This window comes from Vigna angularis, chromosome 8 (assembly GCF_016808095.1).
Source record: "Vigna angularis cultivar LongXiaoDou No.4 chromosome 8, ASM1680809v1, whole genome shotgun sequence".
NCBI classification, from domain to species: Eukaryota; Viridiplantae; Streptophyta; class Magnoliopsida; order Fabales; family Fabaceae; genus Vigna; species Vigna angularis.
The window spans coordinates 1,446,254-1,467,118 of NC_068977.1; the positions used below are offsets into that span (position 1 = coordinate 1,446,254).

The window sequence follows — 20,865 nt, forward strand, 5'->3', positions numbered from 1 at the left end:
AATCGAAGAAAGCAGGAATGTAAAATTGGTACAGGTTAGAGAGTAGATCTAGGAGGGGATGGAGCCACGAGATTAGATTGCGTTAAAGATGAACCCACGAGATTAGATTGCGTTAGAGATTGAGTTGGAATTCGTCGGGGAAATTGAGGTTGTTGGAATTCGTCGGGGAAATTGAGGTTGTTGGTGGGGGTGTTGGGGTTGGTGGCGGTGGTGGTGTCGGTGTGGGGTTTGTTGGGGCCTTTTTCCATGGAATCCATGGATTTGAAGTGAACCCAGGAGGAGGGTGAAGCGGTGGTGGAGTTGTTGATGAGGCGAGGGAGAGGGAGGGAGCGGAGGCATTGGATTTCGGTGCGGTACCGTTTGCGGAGTTTTTCCATTTTGTGGCGGCACTGGACGGCGGTTTTGGCAGTGGCGGAAGCGTTGGGGCACTGGGCAGTGACGGCATCGGCGACCTCTTGCCAGTGGGTGGCTTTGAGGTTTGTGCGGCCGAGGGAGTACCACTTGTCACGGTAGGCGTCGATGAGGGCAGAGGTTTCCTCCGGGGTCCAGCATGACGGGGTGAGACGGTGGGAGAAGGTGGAGGGAGGGGTGGCGAGAGTGAGGGAGAGACCGTTAAGTGCTCAGTGAAGTGGTTGTTCAGAAGAAATTGGGGCTAGGGGGCTAACCCAGCCCTACTTCATTTACAACCCATCTGACGGGGACTTTGGGGCCCAGGGGCTTTAAAAAAAGCCCCTAAAGTGTGGGTCAACAAAAACAGGACTAAATATAAATTGCGCCAGGGTTAGCTTGGGCTTTGAAAAAAATTGACAGCTCTAGTGTTACCGGCAGCATTCTATAGATTTAGGCTCATTTTCTGATCTGAAGGCTTCCACAGTTCTATTAACTTGTTTATTCATTTTACAGATATACTCTTTTTTCTTTAAGAACATCTCATTTGGATTCACCCTATTCTTGTACCATAAAACATAAAAGGGTGTTGCTCCCTCCACCACCACACCTTTCTCCCTCCACCTCTCCTTTACTATTTTGTCCCTCAGTAAAATTTTATTTTTAGGGTTATTATTTTTAATTTTACCCATTCACAACCTATTTCATTAATAACCTATTATAGTCCCGTACATGAGTAAAATATTTTTCTTTCATTTTAACATTATAAAGGTTGGTGGTGGTGGAAAGAATTCTCAAGCAGTCTCCCTCTTGTGGTGCAGTGTGTGGAGTGGTGCAGTGTGTGGAGTGGTGCAGTGCGTGGAGTGGTGTAGTGCGTGGAGTGGTGCAGTGCGTGAAGTGCTTCCTCGTATTCGAATAACGGAGGTGACATCCTTCAACGGATGTCAACATCCGTTTAAGGAAAAAACGGATGTCGACATCCGTTTTACCTGAAACGGATGTTGACATCCGTTGAAGATGTCACCTCTCGTTTAAAAGTTACGTTTTTTTATTTTAGAGTTTATTTTATTAGGTTACATCATGTATACTTCCTTACGCTGGTTGATGCTCTGTACGTTCCTCGATGTTCCTTCACACCACGGCGGCGATGCTCCTTCACACCACGGCGGTAATGGAAGCTTTCAAACCAAAAAAAAACTAGGAAGAAAAAGGAATAAAAGTGCGGGAGGTGGGGAGGTGAAACGAAAATGGGGAAAGGGGAAGAAAGTTATGTGGGTGGGTGCTGGGAAAGTAAAATTAGGGTTTCAAATTATTTAAAATAGTGTAAAAGTAAAAATCTTTTTAACTTAAGGATATAATTGTATTTAAAATAATGTGAGGAGGTGGAGGAAGTATAGGGTGGTGGTGGAGGGAGCAACACCCAACATAAAACAAATACTATAAATAAATAAAGTCTATTAAATGATTTCTAGAAACCATAAAACATAACAACTCAAAATAACAAAATTTCAGCAGTAGACACAGATTGAACATGCTACAAAGGACCACACCCGCATGTTACTTACATCTCAGTACCATGGGGTTCCAAATTTGAATACTACATATTAAAAGCACCAAATGCTAAAAATAGATATTTCTAGAGTTATATGAAGCATAAAACATAACAACTGAAACATAAGACTCTTCAAACTTAGAAAAACACAAACACACAACAAAATTTCAGCAGTAGAGACACAGATTGAACATGCTACAAAGGAGCATGGGGTTCCAAATTTGGGTCGTGAGTTGTGCGGCGGAGGAGTTCATTGATACGGTTGTAGTTGAAGCAGAATGAGGCGACAAGTAAAAGAAGGATGTTGATGATATACCACCATAAAAACTCAGGAGCAATGAGAATCCACAGCAGTGCTTCACATCCAACTACACCAGAGACGTTGAATATGAAATTAGTTGGACAGGTGGTTTGAACTGTGGAAACAAGTACGTGAGAACATATTGCTGTGAGGAAAAGCAACACAGTTGGAGTTGAATATTGGAAGGGATTGGTGTTTGAACCTCCATATTTAATCCCTATTGAAGCCAACAGCATAACCATTAGAACAGTATAATCTCTGTGATTCATGGTGTTTTTGAAAACAGAGGATCAAGCTGAAGGGAAAAAAGAATAACAGAGAGAGAGAGAAAGAGAGAAGATTGTGATGCTGAGTGAAATCAGAGAGGAGGGTATATATAGGTAGGAAGCACTCCACGCACTGTTTAGACAACCATATAATCTCATTTATAAATGGGTGGGCTAGTTGGTATTATATTTGTTTATTATAAATTGTTACTTGCAGCTTTTATTGTTCATTTAATTATAAAGTACATGACAAAGCAACAAAAAATCACTAGACTATAAAACTTGCCCGTTCGCCAATGAACGCGTAAATTAATTTTATAAAAATTAATTTTTAAAATGATCAAAACACGCAAGCACAGGAGAGTGTAGATTAATTTAGATTATTTGTTTTTAAGATTATACTTTGATGTAAATCATTTAAATTTATTTTTAAAAAACTCACTAATTTACATTAAAATTAATAATTATATTTAAAAATCAAATTTAATCTAAAATAAAATTTTATTATATTTGAAGAAAATAAAATAGATTTAAACTTTTATTTTTGTATAATAAATATTAATTATTTATTAAATAATTTTTGGATGCTAAGACTATTATTGTGTATGGAAAAATTAATTATGGTTATGTTATTTATGTTATATAGGATGCATGAAATATATATGAAACATTAGTGTTTGTGGTGCTGATGTGTGCTGATGTTGCGTGATTGGAAGAACTTACTTTTCCTTTGTCCCTCCACCACCACCACCCTCCTATATTTCCTTCACCTTTTCACATTATTTTAAATATAATTATATTCTAAATTAAAAAGATTTTTACTTTTATTCTATTTTAAATAATTTGAAACGTTAATTTTACTTTCCCAGTACTCATCCACGGAACTCTTTTTCCCTTTTCCCATTTTCGTTTCACCTTCCCACCTCCCGCACTTCCATTCCTCTTTTTTTCAATTTCTTTTTGTTTGAAAGCTTCCATTGTCGTCGTGGTGTGAAGGAGTGTTGCCGCCGTGGTGTGGAGGAACATCCAGCATCAACCAGCGTGAGGAAGTATACATCAACGGAGATGTAACCTAATAAAACAAACTCTAAAATAAAAAACGTAACCTTTAAAGAGGAGGTGACATCTTCAACGGATGTCAACATCCGTTTAAGGTAAAACGGATGTCGACATCCGTTTTTTCATCCGTTTTTCCTTAAACGGATGTTGACATCCGTTGAAGAATGTCACATCCGTTCAAAGGTTACATTTTTTAGGGTTTTATTTCAAGGTTTATTCAAATACGAGGAAGCACTTCACACACTGCACCACTCCACGCACTGCACCACGAGAGAAAGACTGCTTGATAATTCTTTCCACCACCACCAACCTTTGCAACTTGTAGTATCTCATAACAACGAAAGAAAAGTATTTTACTCATGTACGGGACTAGAATAGGTTATTAATGAAATAGGTTGTGAATGGTTTAAAATTAAAAAATAATAACCCTAAAAATTAAATTTTACTGAGAAACAAAATAGCAAAAGAGAGATGGAAGGAGAAAGGTGTGGTAGTGGAGAGAGGAACACCCTTAATATATTGTATTTGATTTGGGGGAATTTGTTGACTCGCATGGGTTAGAGTATACGGAAATGTGAGTGGGAGAAATTTACTGAAAAACCTTCTTGAATGCATGGTGAAGGGGTTTCAAACTTTGTTTTCATCGATAAGTAATTAAAAGGAAGGGAAAAACTAAGGTGATACATTAGGTTGACTTTTATACTTATATAGTAATGATTGTGGTTATTATCATGAACGTTTGTTTATATTTTTTAATTAAGGGGTTTCATTGCAGAGGTGCATTGCACTTACAGTTTTCTCTTCTAAATTCACATAATTGTATTTAAAAACTTCATAGTACTTTAATTAGTAATTTGTGTTGTCAACACTTTTTTTTTTCTCGGTAAATAAAAATTATTTTCATAAAATCTAAAAAAAAATAGATGTTTTATTAATCCCAAAAGTGATGAATAAAGAAGGATGAACTGATTCAAAAAAAAATTAATTAAATTTTATTTAAAATTAAAATTTAATTAAAAAATTAAATATTAGAAAATTTATTTCTAAAAATAATAATTTTAATATTAAAATCATAAATTGTGAAGGTTAAAATTATTTAATCTTCTCAAAATTATTCTAAAATACTTAAAATTGTAGTGAGATTTCAAAATATTGTTACAAATATAATATAATTAGAATACATACCAATTATTTAATTTATTAATATTATATATAAGATATTAATTTGTTATGGAAAGAACCCAAATATATGTAAGTATGAAAAAGTTGATATTTTATTTTTATTTTATTTATTTAAGTTAAAAACTTTGGAAATATATTAATACAAAAAACGTGTGGAGACAAAATTCTCTTATGGAAATTATTCATCAAGAGTTTTCTTTTTCCTCTACACTTTAATACTCTTCATCATCATTTTTTAAAGATTGAAGTAATAGAAATTATTCTTGCAATAACTTTTACAATTTGTTTTTGTTAGTTTATCTTTAGGTGAGTATTGTTGGTTTGAACGGGAAGAAAATACAAGGGAGGAGAAAGCGAAGGATACGCGAGGAAAAGAAATCTGTGTGAATGATGTTTAGTCTTTGTGTTTGAAAAAGAATTAATGACTTTTATTTATAATATACGATACTTTTGCAAGTTTGTACCGATTAAATTATTTATAATATACGATACTTTTGCAAGTTTGTACCGATTGCAAGTTTGTACCGATTAAATTATTTATAATATACGATACTTTTGCAAGTTTGTACCGATTAAATTATTTATAATATACGATACTTTTGCAAGTTTGTACCGATTAAAATAATCTAACAATGAACCTATTAATACACAATTTAAAAGGACTTAAAGATTGAGAGATTTTGCAATACATACGGTTTCGGTAGATATTTTTGGGACTGAGAGACTAACCTGCTGATGTGTCTGAACCGCTCGCTCGCTTCCAAACTTCTGCTACTGGCCGATCGGTGTTGGCATAAACCGATCGGTCTCCTTCTTGACGAGGGGATGTACCTGTAAAAGATACTCTGACGCTCAAGTTAGGCGTGTGATTTGAAGAGCCTCGGCTCCTAGTTGAATATTTAGTGAATGGTTATCACTATTGAGTATTTTAGAGTAACGTAGAGTAAATAATGCATAAGTGGCACGTACCTGGCTTTTGGCCCTGGCTTTGTATTTATAATTTACCTCATGCATCCTGAGCTGATGTAAACCCAATTGAATATAAACAGAATCAGATATAAACAGATTACCTGAAAATCCGATTGGTTGTGTTATAACTACTCCTGAAAATCCGGTTGGTTGTTTATAACCACTCGGCCAATATTTTATACTGTACATTATGCCCCCCAAGTCCGAGTTAAGCGTTTGGCTTTAGCCGTGGTTAACTATAGGACTTATGAGTTTGAGGGAGGCTGCGTTTGCGGAACTGAGAGCGTTTTACCGCTCGACTCTCAATCATTAACCGAGAGGGATTTACCGCTCGTCCTGCAACATGAACCGAAAGGAAGTTACCTCTCGGTCTTCAACATTAACCAAGAGGGTTTTACCTCTCGACCTTCGACATTAACCGAGCGGGATTTACCGCTCGTCCGTCCCCATAAACTGAGAGGAATTTACCTCTCGCTCTTCAACATTAGCAGAGAGGGTTTTACCTCTCGACCTTCGGCATTAACCGAGCGGGATTTACCACTCGTCCTTCAACAGGAACCGAGAGGAATTTACCTCTCGGTCTTCAACATTAACCGAGAGGGTTTTTACCTCTCGACCTTCGACATTAACCGAGCGCAATTTACCGCTCGTCCTTCAACATGAACCGAAAGGAATTTACCTCTCGGTCTTCAACATTAACCGAGAGGGTTTTACCTCTCGACCTTCGACATTAACCGAGCGAGATTTACCGCTCGTCCTTCAACAGGAACCGAGAGGAATTTACCTCTCAGTCTTCAACATTAACCGAGAGGGTTTTACCTCTCGACCTTCGACATTAATCGAGCGGGATTTACCGCTCGTCCTTCAACAGGAATCGAGAGGGATTGACCTCTCGCTCTTCAACATTAACCGAGAGGGTTTTACCTCTCGACCTTCGACAGTAACCAAGCGGGATTTAACGCTCGTCCTTCAACAGGAACCGAGAGGAATTTACCTCTCGCTCTTCAACATTAACCGAGAGGGTTTTACCTCTCGACCTTCGACATTAACCGAGCGGGATTTACCGCTCGTCCTTCAACAGGAACCCAGAGGAATTTACCTCTCGCTCTTCAACATTAACCGAGAGGGTTTTACCTCTCAACCTTCGACATTAACCGAGCGGGATTTACCGCTCGTCCTTCAACAGGAACCGAGAGGAATTTACCTCTTGGTCTTCAACATTAACCGAGAGGGTTTTACCTCTCCACCTTCGACATTAACCGAGCGGGATTTACCGCTCGTCCTTCAACAGGAACCGAGAGGAATTTACCTCTCGGTCTTCAACATTAACCGAGAGGGTTTTACCTCTCCACCTTCGACATTAACCGAGCGGGATTTACCGCTCGTCCTTCGAGAGGAATTTACCTCTCTGCCTTCAACAATAACCGAGAGGATTTTACCTCTCGACCTTCGACACTAACCGAGCGGGATTTACCGCTCGTCCTTCCACATGAACCGAAAGGAATTTACCTCTTGGTCTTCAACATTAACCGAGAGGGTTTTAACTCTCGACCTTCGACATTAACCGTGCGGTATTTACCGCTCGTCCTTCGAGAGGAATTTACCTCTCGGCCTTCAACAATAACCGAGAGGATTTTACCTCTCGACCTTCGACACTAACCGAACGGGATTTTCCGCTCGTCCTTCCACATGAATCGAAAGGAATTTACCTCTTGGTCTTCAACATTAACCGAGAGGGTTTTACCTCTTGACCTTCGACATTAACCGAGCGGAATTTACCGCTCGAACTTCAACAGGAACCGATAGGAATTTACCTCTCTGCTCTGATCTAGGAGTGCTTCCTAGTGAACGGGCTTTACCGTTCGACTTTGAGAGGACTTTACCTCTCTGCTTTGAGCTAGGAGTGCTTCCTAGGGAACGGGCTTTACCGTTCGACTTTGAGAGGGCTTTACCTCTCTGCTTTGATCTAGGAGTGCTTCCTAGTGAACGGGCTTTACCGTTCGGCTTTGAGAGGGCTTTACCTCTCTGCTTTGATCTAGGAGTGCTTCCTAGTGAATGGGCTTTACCGTTCGGCTGTGAGAGGGCTTTACCTCTCTGCTTTGAGTTAGGAGTGCTTCCTAGGGAACGGGCTTTACCGTTCGCCTTTGAGAGGGCTTTACCTCTCTGCTTTGAGCTAGGAGTGCTTCCTAGTGAACGGGCTTTACCGTTCGTCTTTGAGAGGGCTTTACCTCTCTCCCGAGAGGGATTTACCGCTCGGTATTTCAACTAGGATTGCTTCCTAGGGAACGGGTTTTACCGTTCGGCTTTGAGAGGTTTTTACCTCTCTCCCGAGAGGGATTTACCGCTCGGTCTTGGACTTGATCGTTGATTATGAACTTTGCTGACGAAATTGGCAATCAGTGTTTGCAATAGGAGACTTCCCCTTCGTTAATTGAATTTCATGAAGTCCGTTTATGACTAGATCTTAGTCTGCACTTGCATAGTTGATGGCGTGGATTTTGATATAGATTTCTTCAAGATGTTCATTGCTGAAATTCTCATGATGATATATATTATGGTATATACCCATATAATAAATGATTCAGTTATCAGATATTATGAATTGCACCGAATAAATAACATAGATAATAAACAAGGTATCAAAACCGTTTCGAGATTTTAGAATATTGATGTTGATAGTTATCTCTAACACAACAATTTCTTTGATTATTGGAATCATGCCAGAAAATGTTTCGGTTATAATAATTAGATAACTATATTTATAGTTATATACTATATTATATATAATATATCATATATCATATAATATATTAGGGATTATAAAAATAGTTGTTATAATATCAATTAGATATTTTATGAAATATTCATATTTCAAAAAATACTTATCTTGTTGATGACGTCTCACGTAGAGATGATGATTCATCTACTGTAGTGTTCACTTTGTCGAAAGTTTAAACTGTTGATCTGAAATAGTGATGTCGAGACCGAACGCTCGTCTTGGTTTCTTGTGGTTTCTAATCATCTTTTTGGTGCTTTGTTGTTCATCCATGCTCCTCGTGTTCATCATTGGGTTTGACGCTCGGTCCCACGGTGGGTGCCAAAATGTTTCGGTAGATATTTTTGGGACTGAGAGACTAACCTGCTGATGTGTCTGAACCGCTCGCTCGCTTCCAAACTCCTGCTACTGGCCGATCGGTGTTGGCATAAACCGATCGGTCTCCTTCTTGACGAGGGGGGATGTACCTGTAAAAGATACTCTGACGCTCAAGCTAGGCGTGTGATTTGAAGAGCCTCGGCTCCTAGTTGAATATTTAGTGAATGGTTATCACTATTGAGTATTTTAGAGTAACGTAGAGTAAATAATGCGTAAGTGGCACGTACCTGGCTTTCGGCCCTGACTTTGTATTTATAATTTACCTCATGGATCCTGAGCTGATGTAAGCCCAATTGAATATAAACAGAATCAGATATAAACAGATTACCTGAAAATCTGGTTGGTTGTTTATAACCACTCGGCCAATATTTTATACTGTACACATACTAAACAAATTTATACATACAATGAATATACAAGTTCACTAATACACATTAAACAAGTATGTCCTTACAAGACTTAGACGAATATAACAAATATTAGAAAAGACACTTCATATATTGATTACATGAGTTTAGGAATACACAAAAGACGACTTTGTTCATATATCGATTAGACAAGTGTAACAATAAACATTAGACAATTAGATGAGTTTAACAATGTGTTAAATAAGTATGTCTATACATTAATTAAACGAGTATACCAAAAAACATTAAACGAGTCATTCCCTACATTGATTAAATAAGTCTATGAATACACATTAGATGACTTTGTCTATACGCTTATTTCGCAACACATTAAACATGTTTGTTCATACACTAATTAAATGAATTTTGCAATATATATTAGAAAATTTTGGTCATACATTGATTAGATGAGTCTAACAATACATATTACATAAGTTTCTTCATACATTGATTAGACGAGTCTATTAATACACATTACATGAGTCTATCAATTCACTAATTAGACAAGTCTTGCAATGCACATTAGACAAGTATGTTCATACACTAATTAAACGAGTCTAATAATAGACATTAGATGAACATATTCATACATAGTTTAGATGAGTTTATTATATACAATAAACCACTGTATTTATTCACCATTTAAACTAGTCTTATATTACATATTAAACGAATTTGTCCAGACATTGAATATACGAGTCATTAATTAGGCAAGTCTAAGAATACACAATTGACGACTTTGTCCATACAGTTATTATACGAGTCTAACAATACATATTAAACAAGTCTTTCCATACATTGATTAGATAAGTATAACAATATATATTAAATGAGTTTGTTTATACATTTATTAAAAGAATCTAGCAATATATATTAGGCAAATATGTTTATACACAGATTAAACAAGTTTATTAATACATATTAGATGAGTTTGTCCATTTACTAAGTATACGAGTCTAAGAATACATATTTGATGACTCTATCCATACATTGATTAAATGAGTCTAACAATACACATACAAGTTGTCCATTTAACTGATTATATGAGTCTTGCAATGCATATTAAATAAATTTATTCATATATTGATTATACAAGTTTTACAATATACATTAGACATGTTTATCCATTCACTAATTAGACGAGTCTTTAAATACACATTAAACAAAATTGTGTTTATATATTGATAAGATGAATTCAACAACAAATATTGAACAAATTAATCTATATACTAATTAAACATATCTACTAATAAGTATTAAACAAATTTATCTATACACTAACTAAACAAGTCTCATAATCCATATTATATAAATATATTTATATAATAATTAGATGAATTTACAAATATACTTATTTATCCAAATAACTTTATCCAATCAACTTAATTACTATAAAATTTATGATCCACAACTCTATTCATAACTAACTATTTTAAAATTTTAACTTACAATAACAAAATAATAAACGTGTTTCGTATGTGTATTTACACTGCTTTGAAATAATAGTGCTTCAATTTAATTAATAATAGTGCATCAATTTAAATATTATTACATATTCTACTGTATCACATATAATTCAATAATCTTCATTAATTATTTAATTATAATTTTTGTATAATTAACCTTTTCATTCCGGTATCATGTTTACAAATCATAACACATAAATATAACGATATAAATAAATATTCTATTTAAATATAATAATAATTATATCATTTATTTTTCAATCAAAGTATTAAATAAAAAGAATAACTAACTTGTGTGCTGACATGGATCTCAAACTAGTTTGAAAGTTAAAATAACTTACTAATTTATAATTCAAAAGTCTTTTATACCATAAAATAAATTTTAAGTTGCATAATCAAAAAGTCATTTTCTAAGAATAAAATGCAAATTTTTATATTTATGGAGGTGAAAATATATATACGGGTACAAAAGGAAGTTTCCCTTGAAGTTTTTTTTCTTTCTTTTATTACCCTCTAAAAATTCCTCTGCATCTTTACTCTTATTTTATGAAAAAGAGAAAACTGTGTTTGCAAGGTCTCAAAAATTAAAACAACCTCCACATGTCAAATCACGTCATTAATGCTCTAAAACCCTGTCCACAATTTTTTATTAAGAAACGCACCCACACCCTCTCGTTCTGAGCACCATTTAATGCACTCTCGCCACACGTGCAGTGCCATTAAAACGCACTCACACTCACTCTGCATGCAACTGCCAAGTGTCACTTTGAAACATTCGAAAACGTTAGTGGAATCCAAGTGGCAGCAGGTGAATGGACGTTCGTCCTACGTGGGGAGAGAAATTAATTTTCTGGAAAACACTCTTCCCACTTCTCTGCATGCTTCGTCTTCTTCCCCAAACTCTTGATTTCCAAATTCTCTGCCTTCTCTCTAGAACCTCCATCTTCTCTCTACCATAACTTACCTTCTTCTTCTCCGATCCAATTTCAGAGACCGTAGAAGCGATCCAGTCATAAGCTTTCCATCAAACCGAACAAGTTCAAGTTTTGAATCTGGTAAGTTCGTCCCTTAGCTGTTCATTATTAGGGTTCATGCAAAACCAAATCTGATTACATGCATTCTCCTTATCTGAATCAAATTTTGATTCTGGAATTTGTTTTAGTTCGCAAGAGTTAAGTGGTCTGAGGATAGAAGTGATAGTTGGGCGAATCCAGGATTTCGAGTTAGGACGTTCGTTCACTACTAATCCAGGTAAGGGAAGCTTATTAAGTTTAATTCATGTGTATGTGTTGTGTTGTATGAAGTATGTGAAATTATGAAGTATGAAATCTGGATTATTGATCTTTGATGTATGATCTGGATGATGAGATGATATATGAAATTTATGAAATGTGCCATGATATGAGTAGTTAAATGCATAAAGGTTTATATTGAAAAATGAGTTTACTGTAATTGAGAATTGAAATATGAAATGCTATGAAAATGAACGTTCGTTATCGAAAGGTCTTTGACCGTTCGGTATTTCGTACTTCCCTTGAAAACAGAATTCTTTCATTTGGAAGGAATACTGAGTCAGGACGAACGCCCTCTTATATTAGTCTTACGTTTGAGCGTTCGGCCAAACGTAGGTGCTCTGAGTGTTATGCGAGAAAGTGAGAAGCTTAGAAAAATACAACCTTATATACTTAGTCATTCCTAAATAATTCTCTTCACTATGATTACCTTATAAATTTCTATTTCTATTAATATCCCGCCTCAGCGATGGGTCTCGACCCAAAGCGTTCATCATGAGTAGCGCTCGGTCTTATACCGAACGCTCGTCCTTACACTTGATTATCAATTGTATGAAAATAGCGTTCGTCCAAACAGTTAAATAAATATCCATTACCGCGTTCGGTCATTGACTGGCGGTTAACATCTTTTATAAATTCGTATCCGTTATCAACATCTAAAAGCCTTGCGATGTCTTTGTTCATTTGGATTCGATCTAAAGTTCTTGAATTTAAATTATTCTAAGTATCATTTGAATCGTTCTAGAATCAGTTCATTTAACTGATTCAAGTGGTCATGACGTCCGTCCTTGGAAAGACGTTCGTTTTCTTTCTTTCAGAAACGAGTATTTCTCGATATCATGATAACGTTCGTCCTCATTATGAAGGGGGCTGAACGCTCGTCTTTTTATGAAAGTGGAACTAAGAATGAAAATGTGATTTAGAGGAAATTTTATAATGTGCGATCAGTATAAGAGATGAAACTATGATTATGGAATTTGAACAAGCGTTCCGAGGAGGAACGTCTCTATGATTTGAATATGAGAAGTTGTGTAGTATGACCATGGTAAAGCTACTGATGGCAGTTCATCCTGATGTTCCGTGAGTGCTCGTCCTCAAGTAGAGGGGAGTAGGTCATGTGTGGGAACGGCAGGAGGTCCTAGTCCTAAGGAGTACTTTGGACTGATAGGGCTAACCTCGGATGGCAGTTGTTGAGTGTTTCCAGTTATCACATCACCCGGGTGCACGAACGCCTGTAGATACATGGATTCATACAGTCCGGACGGTCTGTCTTATGAGAGTTTGAACTGATTATACGTGTTGTGATATTTTATGAATGTTAATATGCTATTTGTATGAATGACTTGTGAATCAAATTCAATAAGCTTACCCTGTGTTATTTCCTTGTGTTGTCGTTCGTCCGTGTACGTCCGTCTTGTCTATGCAATGATCATCCGTGTAGATGTGAGCAGACGGAGAGACGTTGCTTGAGGAAACACTGGAAGAAGATAATTTGGAGGACGCCAATCTGGTCGAAGTAGAGGTTAAAGTCGAACCCTAGAGTGCTCGTTAAGTTGTAGCTTTTAGTTTTCTGTTAGCTTTTTGGACGTTCGATTAAAGTTTGTAAAACCGTTCGTCTTTAAACTTGGAAATACTGTTGTATGGTATTTTATCTCTGTACTTAAGCACGTTCGGCTTTGGAATTATGTTGTTAGTGTAAGACTGCATGTTTTAACTGATAATTGTAATTAATTCTAAATTATGGTGATTACTGTATTTTGGGATGTTACAGTGTTGTATAGAAATTTTTGTTCTAAAAACAAATGAGAACCAAATACAAATTAAAAATATTTGATTCAGGAGGAATAAGTAGAAGATAAAGAAAGTAAATATACATCTAAGAAATAATACAAAGGTCCATGTCCATCACTTAAAAAATACAAAATAAAAATATTTGAACTAATGTATTTATTTAAAAATTAAAAGTATGAAAATTATAAAACAGATAAAATAATTTTGGTGTGTCTCTGACAAGGACACAGGCACTCTTAATTTTGTAAATATACATTATGGTAGCCAAAAAAACTCTTCAAATGGTTTTTCTTTATTCTTTTTCTCCTCTTATTTGTTTTGCTAAGTGTATTTTTGGCTTGTATCAGCCTCTTCCAATGAGCACTTTGTTCTCTTAATTGAACTCTCCCAGAACAGACTGTAAAAATTAAAAAAAAAAATACAGAAAAATAATTAACAAGCTAGACTTGTAAAACTTACATAGAAGAAGTTAAAAAGAAATGTTTGAAATCTAAGTATATAGCAGTTCAAGTAAACCATGAAATATGCATGAACTTACAAAATCAAGAAGCCTTAAAGCAGCAGTCCGAGTAAATTTTCTAGCAAAAAGGAAGCAAGTTGATGCTTTACCCTTGCTGCTGCACCATTCTCTTCGGTATTCTGTTTCGTAGTATATATTATCTATGTCCTGAAAACAAATAATCAAACGTTTTTTGCACACATTTTCTTTCATGAAAGTAGAGTAAATGCACTTTATATGCTTGTCTCAAACTGAGAAAGATATGTTAATGAGTGAAGCATTTCTGCATTAGCTTTCTTACGATAGCACAGTTCAATGATCATCTTTTCTTCCAGGTGGCTCACACTATTTGTGTTTTATTGCATATTCAGCTCATTACAGTATCAACAACCACTCATAAATTGAAAATTACCCAGTTGATTGAATATTTTGGAAAAAGTTTTACTAACACATTAATGAACATAAAAACTAAAACTGATTGCTCTTTTACTGGCTTCAACTGACTCACATAATACCTTTGCTTTATTCACAAAACAAAAGTTTCTCTCATTTCACACTGGTAAAATATTATCTATTTTGGACTCACAAATTTGCTTTTTGATATCATTCCAAAAAAAAACCTTTTACTAATAGAGGTATTTTATGTGTATATAAATCCATATTTATTTTTTGTTTTATCTTATGTGAGACTTTGTTTGTATCCTAACAAGTGCATATGCTGATATGTTGTAGTAGGTGATTTATTTAATTGTTTGCATTCATTTTAGCTCCATTAGGGGGTTACCTAACTATCATTACCACCCATGATATCTTCCCAACAAATTAGTATTATTGTTGAGATAAAAACAGTGAGAATGTTTTTGGCTGCTAAGGCAAAATCACTGTTTAAGATGCATGAAAGTGATGATCATGGAATGGAAGTAGATTCAAAAGGGAGATTTTGCAGTGGCAGTAAAGATGAAACCTTAATGAATTTTAGAAGCATAGGCGTCGCGTCTGAGTACTTGTAAGTCACTGGATGCCATCCCCGGCGCTCATGATCCCTGGAGTTGGAAATATCCCAGGCAGTATGTGTCAATGATCTTCGTGTGATTTCTGCTTCAAGGTCCTTTTGCTGCATTTTGGGAAGGAAACACTCAAATAAGAACATTGGAACTAACATAGTGATCACAGACATCAATTTCTTTAACCATATGTGTTTTAATGTGATGCTTTTTATTCAACTTCAAATAATGCAGCAATGTAAATTTGTAACTAATTCACTTTTTGAAACATCTAGAAACAGTGCAGAAAATCTCCATTCCAGTTACTCTGTCACTCAAATCATACAAATCCAAGACCCAAAAAAGTATACAAAATTAGTTTCTTCTCAGCATCAGTTTTTTAGCATAATAAATTATGCCATAGCAAGTTGTTGAATTTAAGTGAATCAGATTCATGACAAAGCCTGTTTCCAAGACAGAAACAGAAAGAGTGCAGATTGGAAAAGAAAAGGATCCTTACAGCCAGTAATGTCTGAACATAATGTTCATCTGGTATGCAATTATGGATCTTGGATGTATCAGCAGGCTTCATGAAGGAAGAAATTATAATTAGTTAGTTGTTAGTTCATATAATTTACTCGAACCTAATTGACATCACATATCAGTTCACAATCAAATATTGAATTACTTCATAAGAAGAAAAATGATTTCAATAAAGAAAAAAGGAGACTGATTGAAGCTAATATAGTAAAAAAAAGGAACATCTTTAAATAATTATTAAATGCATAATTTGAAATAGAGAACTTACAATGTACTGATCCCTCCAAAATTCTGGGAGTGGTTTTTTCTGCATTATTAAATCCATAGGTAAGAAAAACAAAGAAGAAACAGATAAGGGTGTCAGCATTAAGAGACAAGAAATATTAGTGGCTTAAATACTAAAAAGCAGATCCATTAGCACAACATGGATGCAAAGCCAGCAATGAGTTAATAGTTTTAATGATCAAGAATGTGAGGAAACCCTAAAGGGTGTAAAGGAAAATAAAGATGGAATGGAACAGACATAGTCCCTACAACTCTCACTGTTTCACTGTCAAAATTGGCACATTTGCTTAGGCCATTATTGATGTGTAACTATCTTTGTACAAGAGTCCAACATTTCAAAAAACGCATGCAATAGCAATCATAAAAGACAGACTGTAATTGACCTTGTCACCCATTACCTTGCAATATTTTTTAAACATTGGAAATACAGTTTCATCTTCCACTACAAACTTGGCATGTTTTCTTGTAAGAACAGCCCACTGCAGAAGAATATATAAATAAGACAGGAATAAATAAGAAGGTATTATTAGGTGATGCATATCTTTTCGGAATTAAGTTATAGCAAACCAAGAGCTACACTAGACCTTTACCTGAGATCCTTTCCTCCAGTTATAGACAGGAATAATAGGATCCATTTTTGGATTATATCGGCCTTCTTTCGTGTCAGCAAAGCTGTTCATAATTTTATGCAAAAAAACGGTTAAATTGTTGGCAAATAAATAGCTAAGTTTAACAAAAAGTTTCCCTTTCAGCAAATTTAACCTCTCAAAATTTGTTGTATGAGGAATTGTACTTTTACACTAATAGTGTTTCTAACTTCACTTAGTGGTATAATTTAAAAAGAAAATTGAGATTTCAGTTTCAAGTCAAGGAATGATACAGATTGAAAGAAAAGAAAAAGTGGTAACATTACAAAGCAATGTGCAGAAGCATAAGGCAAGTGTGTATACTCACCTGTCCACAAAACTAGTTGATGCTGACATGATGTAGTCATACGTATAGGTGAAGTTGTATAAAGGTATACAGCTGAAAAGAAATCAATCAACTGAAATATAGTAAGGTGCTAGGCTCAAGCATAGAAAAACATCAATGTCATTTATTCTACCAAATAATTAAGCAAACAGAAGAAAACCATACTTTCAAAACTGTGACCTAGTGCTGAGTAGTTATAGTGTAAGTCCAGAAAGTGATATGCAAAGGTATAAGGTCTAAAACTTTATAGCTGTTAACAAATTTATACCCTCACCTATCTGAGAGGAAAACAAAGCGTTCATTTAAAGGATCACTTAGCGCATGTCTAAGTAAAACGCGCTCGGCCTCTATCATGCTTGCTTCTCCCCACTCAATCTGGAAACAGATCCACATGAACTAAATAAGTACCATGAAGCTGATATGCATAACAAAATGGGATTGCAACTTTTCAGCACTATTTTCTGAAAAATTTAGACAGCATAGTATAATTGAAAACAATGATTTAAAGTTTACTTTGAGAGGAACAATTTAAGAAAGGATATACCTCAGATTTTTCTGACAAAATGAGATTGCAACTTTGTAACAACTATTTTTTGACAAATTACATACAGTTTGGTAAAATTTAATAAAGTAATTCAAATTTCACTTTTAGAGAAACATTTAAAAACAGGAGGTAGACTGAATATTCATTGATACTTGGAAGTTTGTGATAAGAACTATATATATTCAATCATGTTTACATAAAAACAAAATACACAACCATGATCTGGGTGTACCACAATAAAATCCAATCAAATCAAAATATTCAACATAAATTCTAAATGGCACAGGTAAGAAACTCCAACAAAGAGTAAAGGAAGTCAGTCTTTTAGGATTCAACTGTTAGCCAGCAAGGAAGATATGTTTCCCAGATTTGTTAATTTTTTTTTTTTTTAAAATGCACTCAATTGCTTACATCGTTATTGGGAAAAATCTTTGCAATTGGGAACAATAAGTTTATCTACTTAAAAATCTCACAACAATCATTCTTGTTAGGCATCTGAAACATCAATCATCTCCCGAAAAGAAAAGAATTAAAACTTCTGAACAAGAACATTAAGAAGGATATCTATATATAACTACATATCAAGGGGATTTAATTCCATCAAGGGAATTGCTTCTTGTTATCAGACAGAGGACGTTTGTTTCCAGTAATTATTTTTATCATCTGTTATACTCCCTCTGTTTCTTAACATGTGTAGTTAAGGTATCGCTACACAAACTAATAAAACCATTAACTTTCATAACACAAAAAGAACCGATGTTAAGCATAAGCAAGGGGTAAGTTACACCAAGTGTACTTCCTTATCAATATGAACACCACATAATATATCACACAGGGAGTGGATTTATAAGCAAAAATATTCTGTTGAAAACAAAAAGAAGACTAACCTGTACACTATTATTAACTTGCCGATTCAAAAAATAAGATGATTTAGTTGTTACTTTATTGAGAAGAAACCCTGGTCTGCAGTGAACAAAAACTGAGAATTTGCTATCGCCTCCCTGAAGAAATGGCACAAATGTTTCAGTAGGAATTACAGCCCCTTAATATAGTAAACAAAAAAGCATTGTATGGAATAAAAACAATGTTGATCACCCATTGCTTTTAAAAACATGAAAAGAAAGATCAACAAATTCACATCCATTATGAACACTTTTAAAAAAGGAGGGTCCAATAGCATCTTAAAATGCAAACTGGCACTGATATTGAAATGTTGGTATGAACAGCAAGGAAAAATAACCAACACTAATTTTACCAACAGTGCATTCAAGTAACACCAACAGAATACCATGAATAAAGCATCTCCCAATAATTATCAGCTAGCAATTCAAAGTGTCTCAAGCTCTAAATTGGACCAAAATAAATACAGATTCTATTTAATCATTAAGACATTGAACTAACCACAATTGATGTACCTCACTTTAGCCTCTAAACCCCCTATCAATTAAAGACTCTACCCCCTTCACACAAAGATTTGAATTTAAATTCTTTTCACAGTACATTATCAACAAATAAAATATCATCATTTGTGTTATTTTTAAATAGTTATTGTAAAAACCAACATACTCTTTATGGATATGCTATATTGAAAGAAAAAACGGATATAAAGCCACTCAATTTAATTAGGATCTGTTTAACCTCAACAATATATATTTTTATTTTAAGGAGAAGCAAAATAATAAGTTATAAATGTGAGCAAAACTTATTGTTTTCCCAAAATTTGAGATTAACTCATTATGTAATGACAAATATAAAATGATAGCAATTTGTTCCAATCCAAGGCATAAAATGACCATGTAAAAACTCTTTACATTGTTATTATTGACAAAAATAAAGAGAAATATAGAAATAACTAAACTTTGTGATACTAAGCTATAATTGATATCAAATAACTAAACTCATCTGTGCTGCTGTAACTGAAAAATATCAAATATGTCAGCTATAAAATAATGACTAATAAAAGTAGCTGCCTTATTTATTTCCATGATATAGAGGTCAGTAACAACTAAAAGAGAAAAGAAGGTACCCTAAAGAATGCATCCCAAACCATTTCCAAAGGTAGCCTGTTCCGTGCAATGAAGAGAAACGCAATCTTGGGGCCCTGAACCTCAGGCTCAGAAACAAAATGGCGTTGCAATGAAACCAACCCCACAACATGATTGTAACGTGTCTGCATAAACAAGAAACTCCCAAAACAAAACACCACAAAGATCAAAGCAAAAAGCTTCTTCTTCCACCTCTGCTGAATCACCTTACGCTTCATATTATATCTATCTTCGCCCCCTTTTAGCAGCTAAAACTGACCCACCATTTCAAACTCGTTCAGCAGCAGAATCACATCCTAAAAAACGAAACTTTGACCATCACTTGGATCTTGCAGGACTCAAAGCCAGAAGATCCAGCCAGATCCATGGCAACCCAATAACCACAGAACCCAGAAAGAAAAAATTTGACCAAGCTCGTGAAAAGAGGAAAATACTACACTGACCCAGAAATCAATACAAAGCAACTAACAGTGGTAAAAAAAAAGTAAGGTGCTTGTGAGGTTATGAGCAAAAAGCTTATAGATTCTCTCTCCAGAGAATTGTTACTTGGAAATGAAACTGAGAAATGAAGAAGATTTAGCGAGTGAGAGAGAGAGTAATGGAGTGTGTGTTAAGACTAAAGAGTGAAAAGTTTGTTGGTTAGTGGTTATTATTAATTTGGGTTTGAAAAAGTGAAGAGTGTCTCCTTGTTCTTGTGTTGTAAAGGTGCTACTTCTTTTTCAAGTTGCGTGTGCATCTGGATAACAGAATACTATGATTGAGATATGAGAGTTCTTTAAAAAACACACAAAAACCAAAACTCTTTTCTCTGTAATGTTGAAGCCTATCAGTGTGTTTCTTTTTTTTGGTTATCAAAGAATGCAAGAATGTAAGAAAACACAAACAAAACCAACTCAAGAAGAACCATTTTGCTAATATTGGTTAAGAAATTAATATTAGATTTTCTTTAAATGAATTCAAGATATTAGTATACAAACTATTCAATTATAGAGTGCCATGCATAGTCATTTTATATACTTTTATTATAAGTATTATAATCATATTAACATGATTTCTAATTGATTGTTAGGGTAAAAAATTTATAATATTTTTCTTTACTTTTATTCTTTTAAGTGCTTACTTACTTGGATGTAATAAATTTTTTGACAATATCAATAAATCAGAAATTATT

At 34.8% G+C, this 20,865-nt stretch overlaps 1 protein-coding gene across 2 annotated transcripts; it reads right to left on the reverse strand.

Annotated features, from left to right (window-relative positions):
* Positions 1-13,884: 13,884 nt before the first annotated feature.
* Positions 13,885-20,402, reverse strand: LOC108346110 (glycosyltransferase BC10). 2 transcript variants are annotated; one of them, XM_017585092.2, is made up of 11 exons: positions 19,676-20,398; positions 18,537-18,650; positions 17,380-17,480; positions 17,088-17,159; positions 16,724-16,805; positions 16,532-16,612; positions 16,117-16,155; positions 15,829-15,894; positions 15,290-15,439; positions 14,365-14,493; positions 13,885-14,223 (listed from the first exon to the last, which is right to left on the reverse strand). In XM_017585092.2, exons 1-11 carry the CDS (start codon positions 19,910-19,912, stop codon positions 14,200-14,202), a joined length of 1,095 nt encoding a protein of 364 aa, XP_017440581.1. In that variant the 5' UTR covers positions 19,913-20,398; the 3' UTR covers positions 13,885-14,199. The 2 variants fall into 2 exon arrangements, with proteins under 2 accessions (XP_017440581.1, XP_017440582.1); XM_017585093.2 differs by lacking the exon at positions 15,829-15,894 and having other exon boundaries at positions 19,676-20,402.
* Positions 20,403-20,865: the final 463 nt, after the last annotated feature.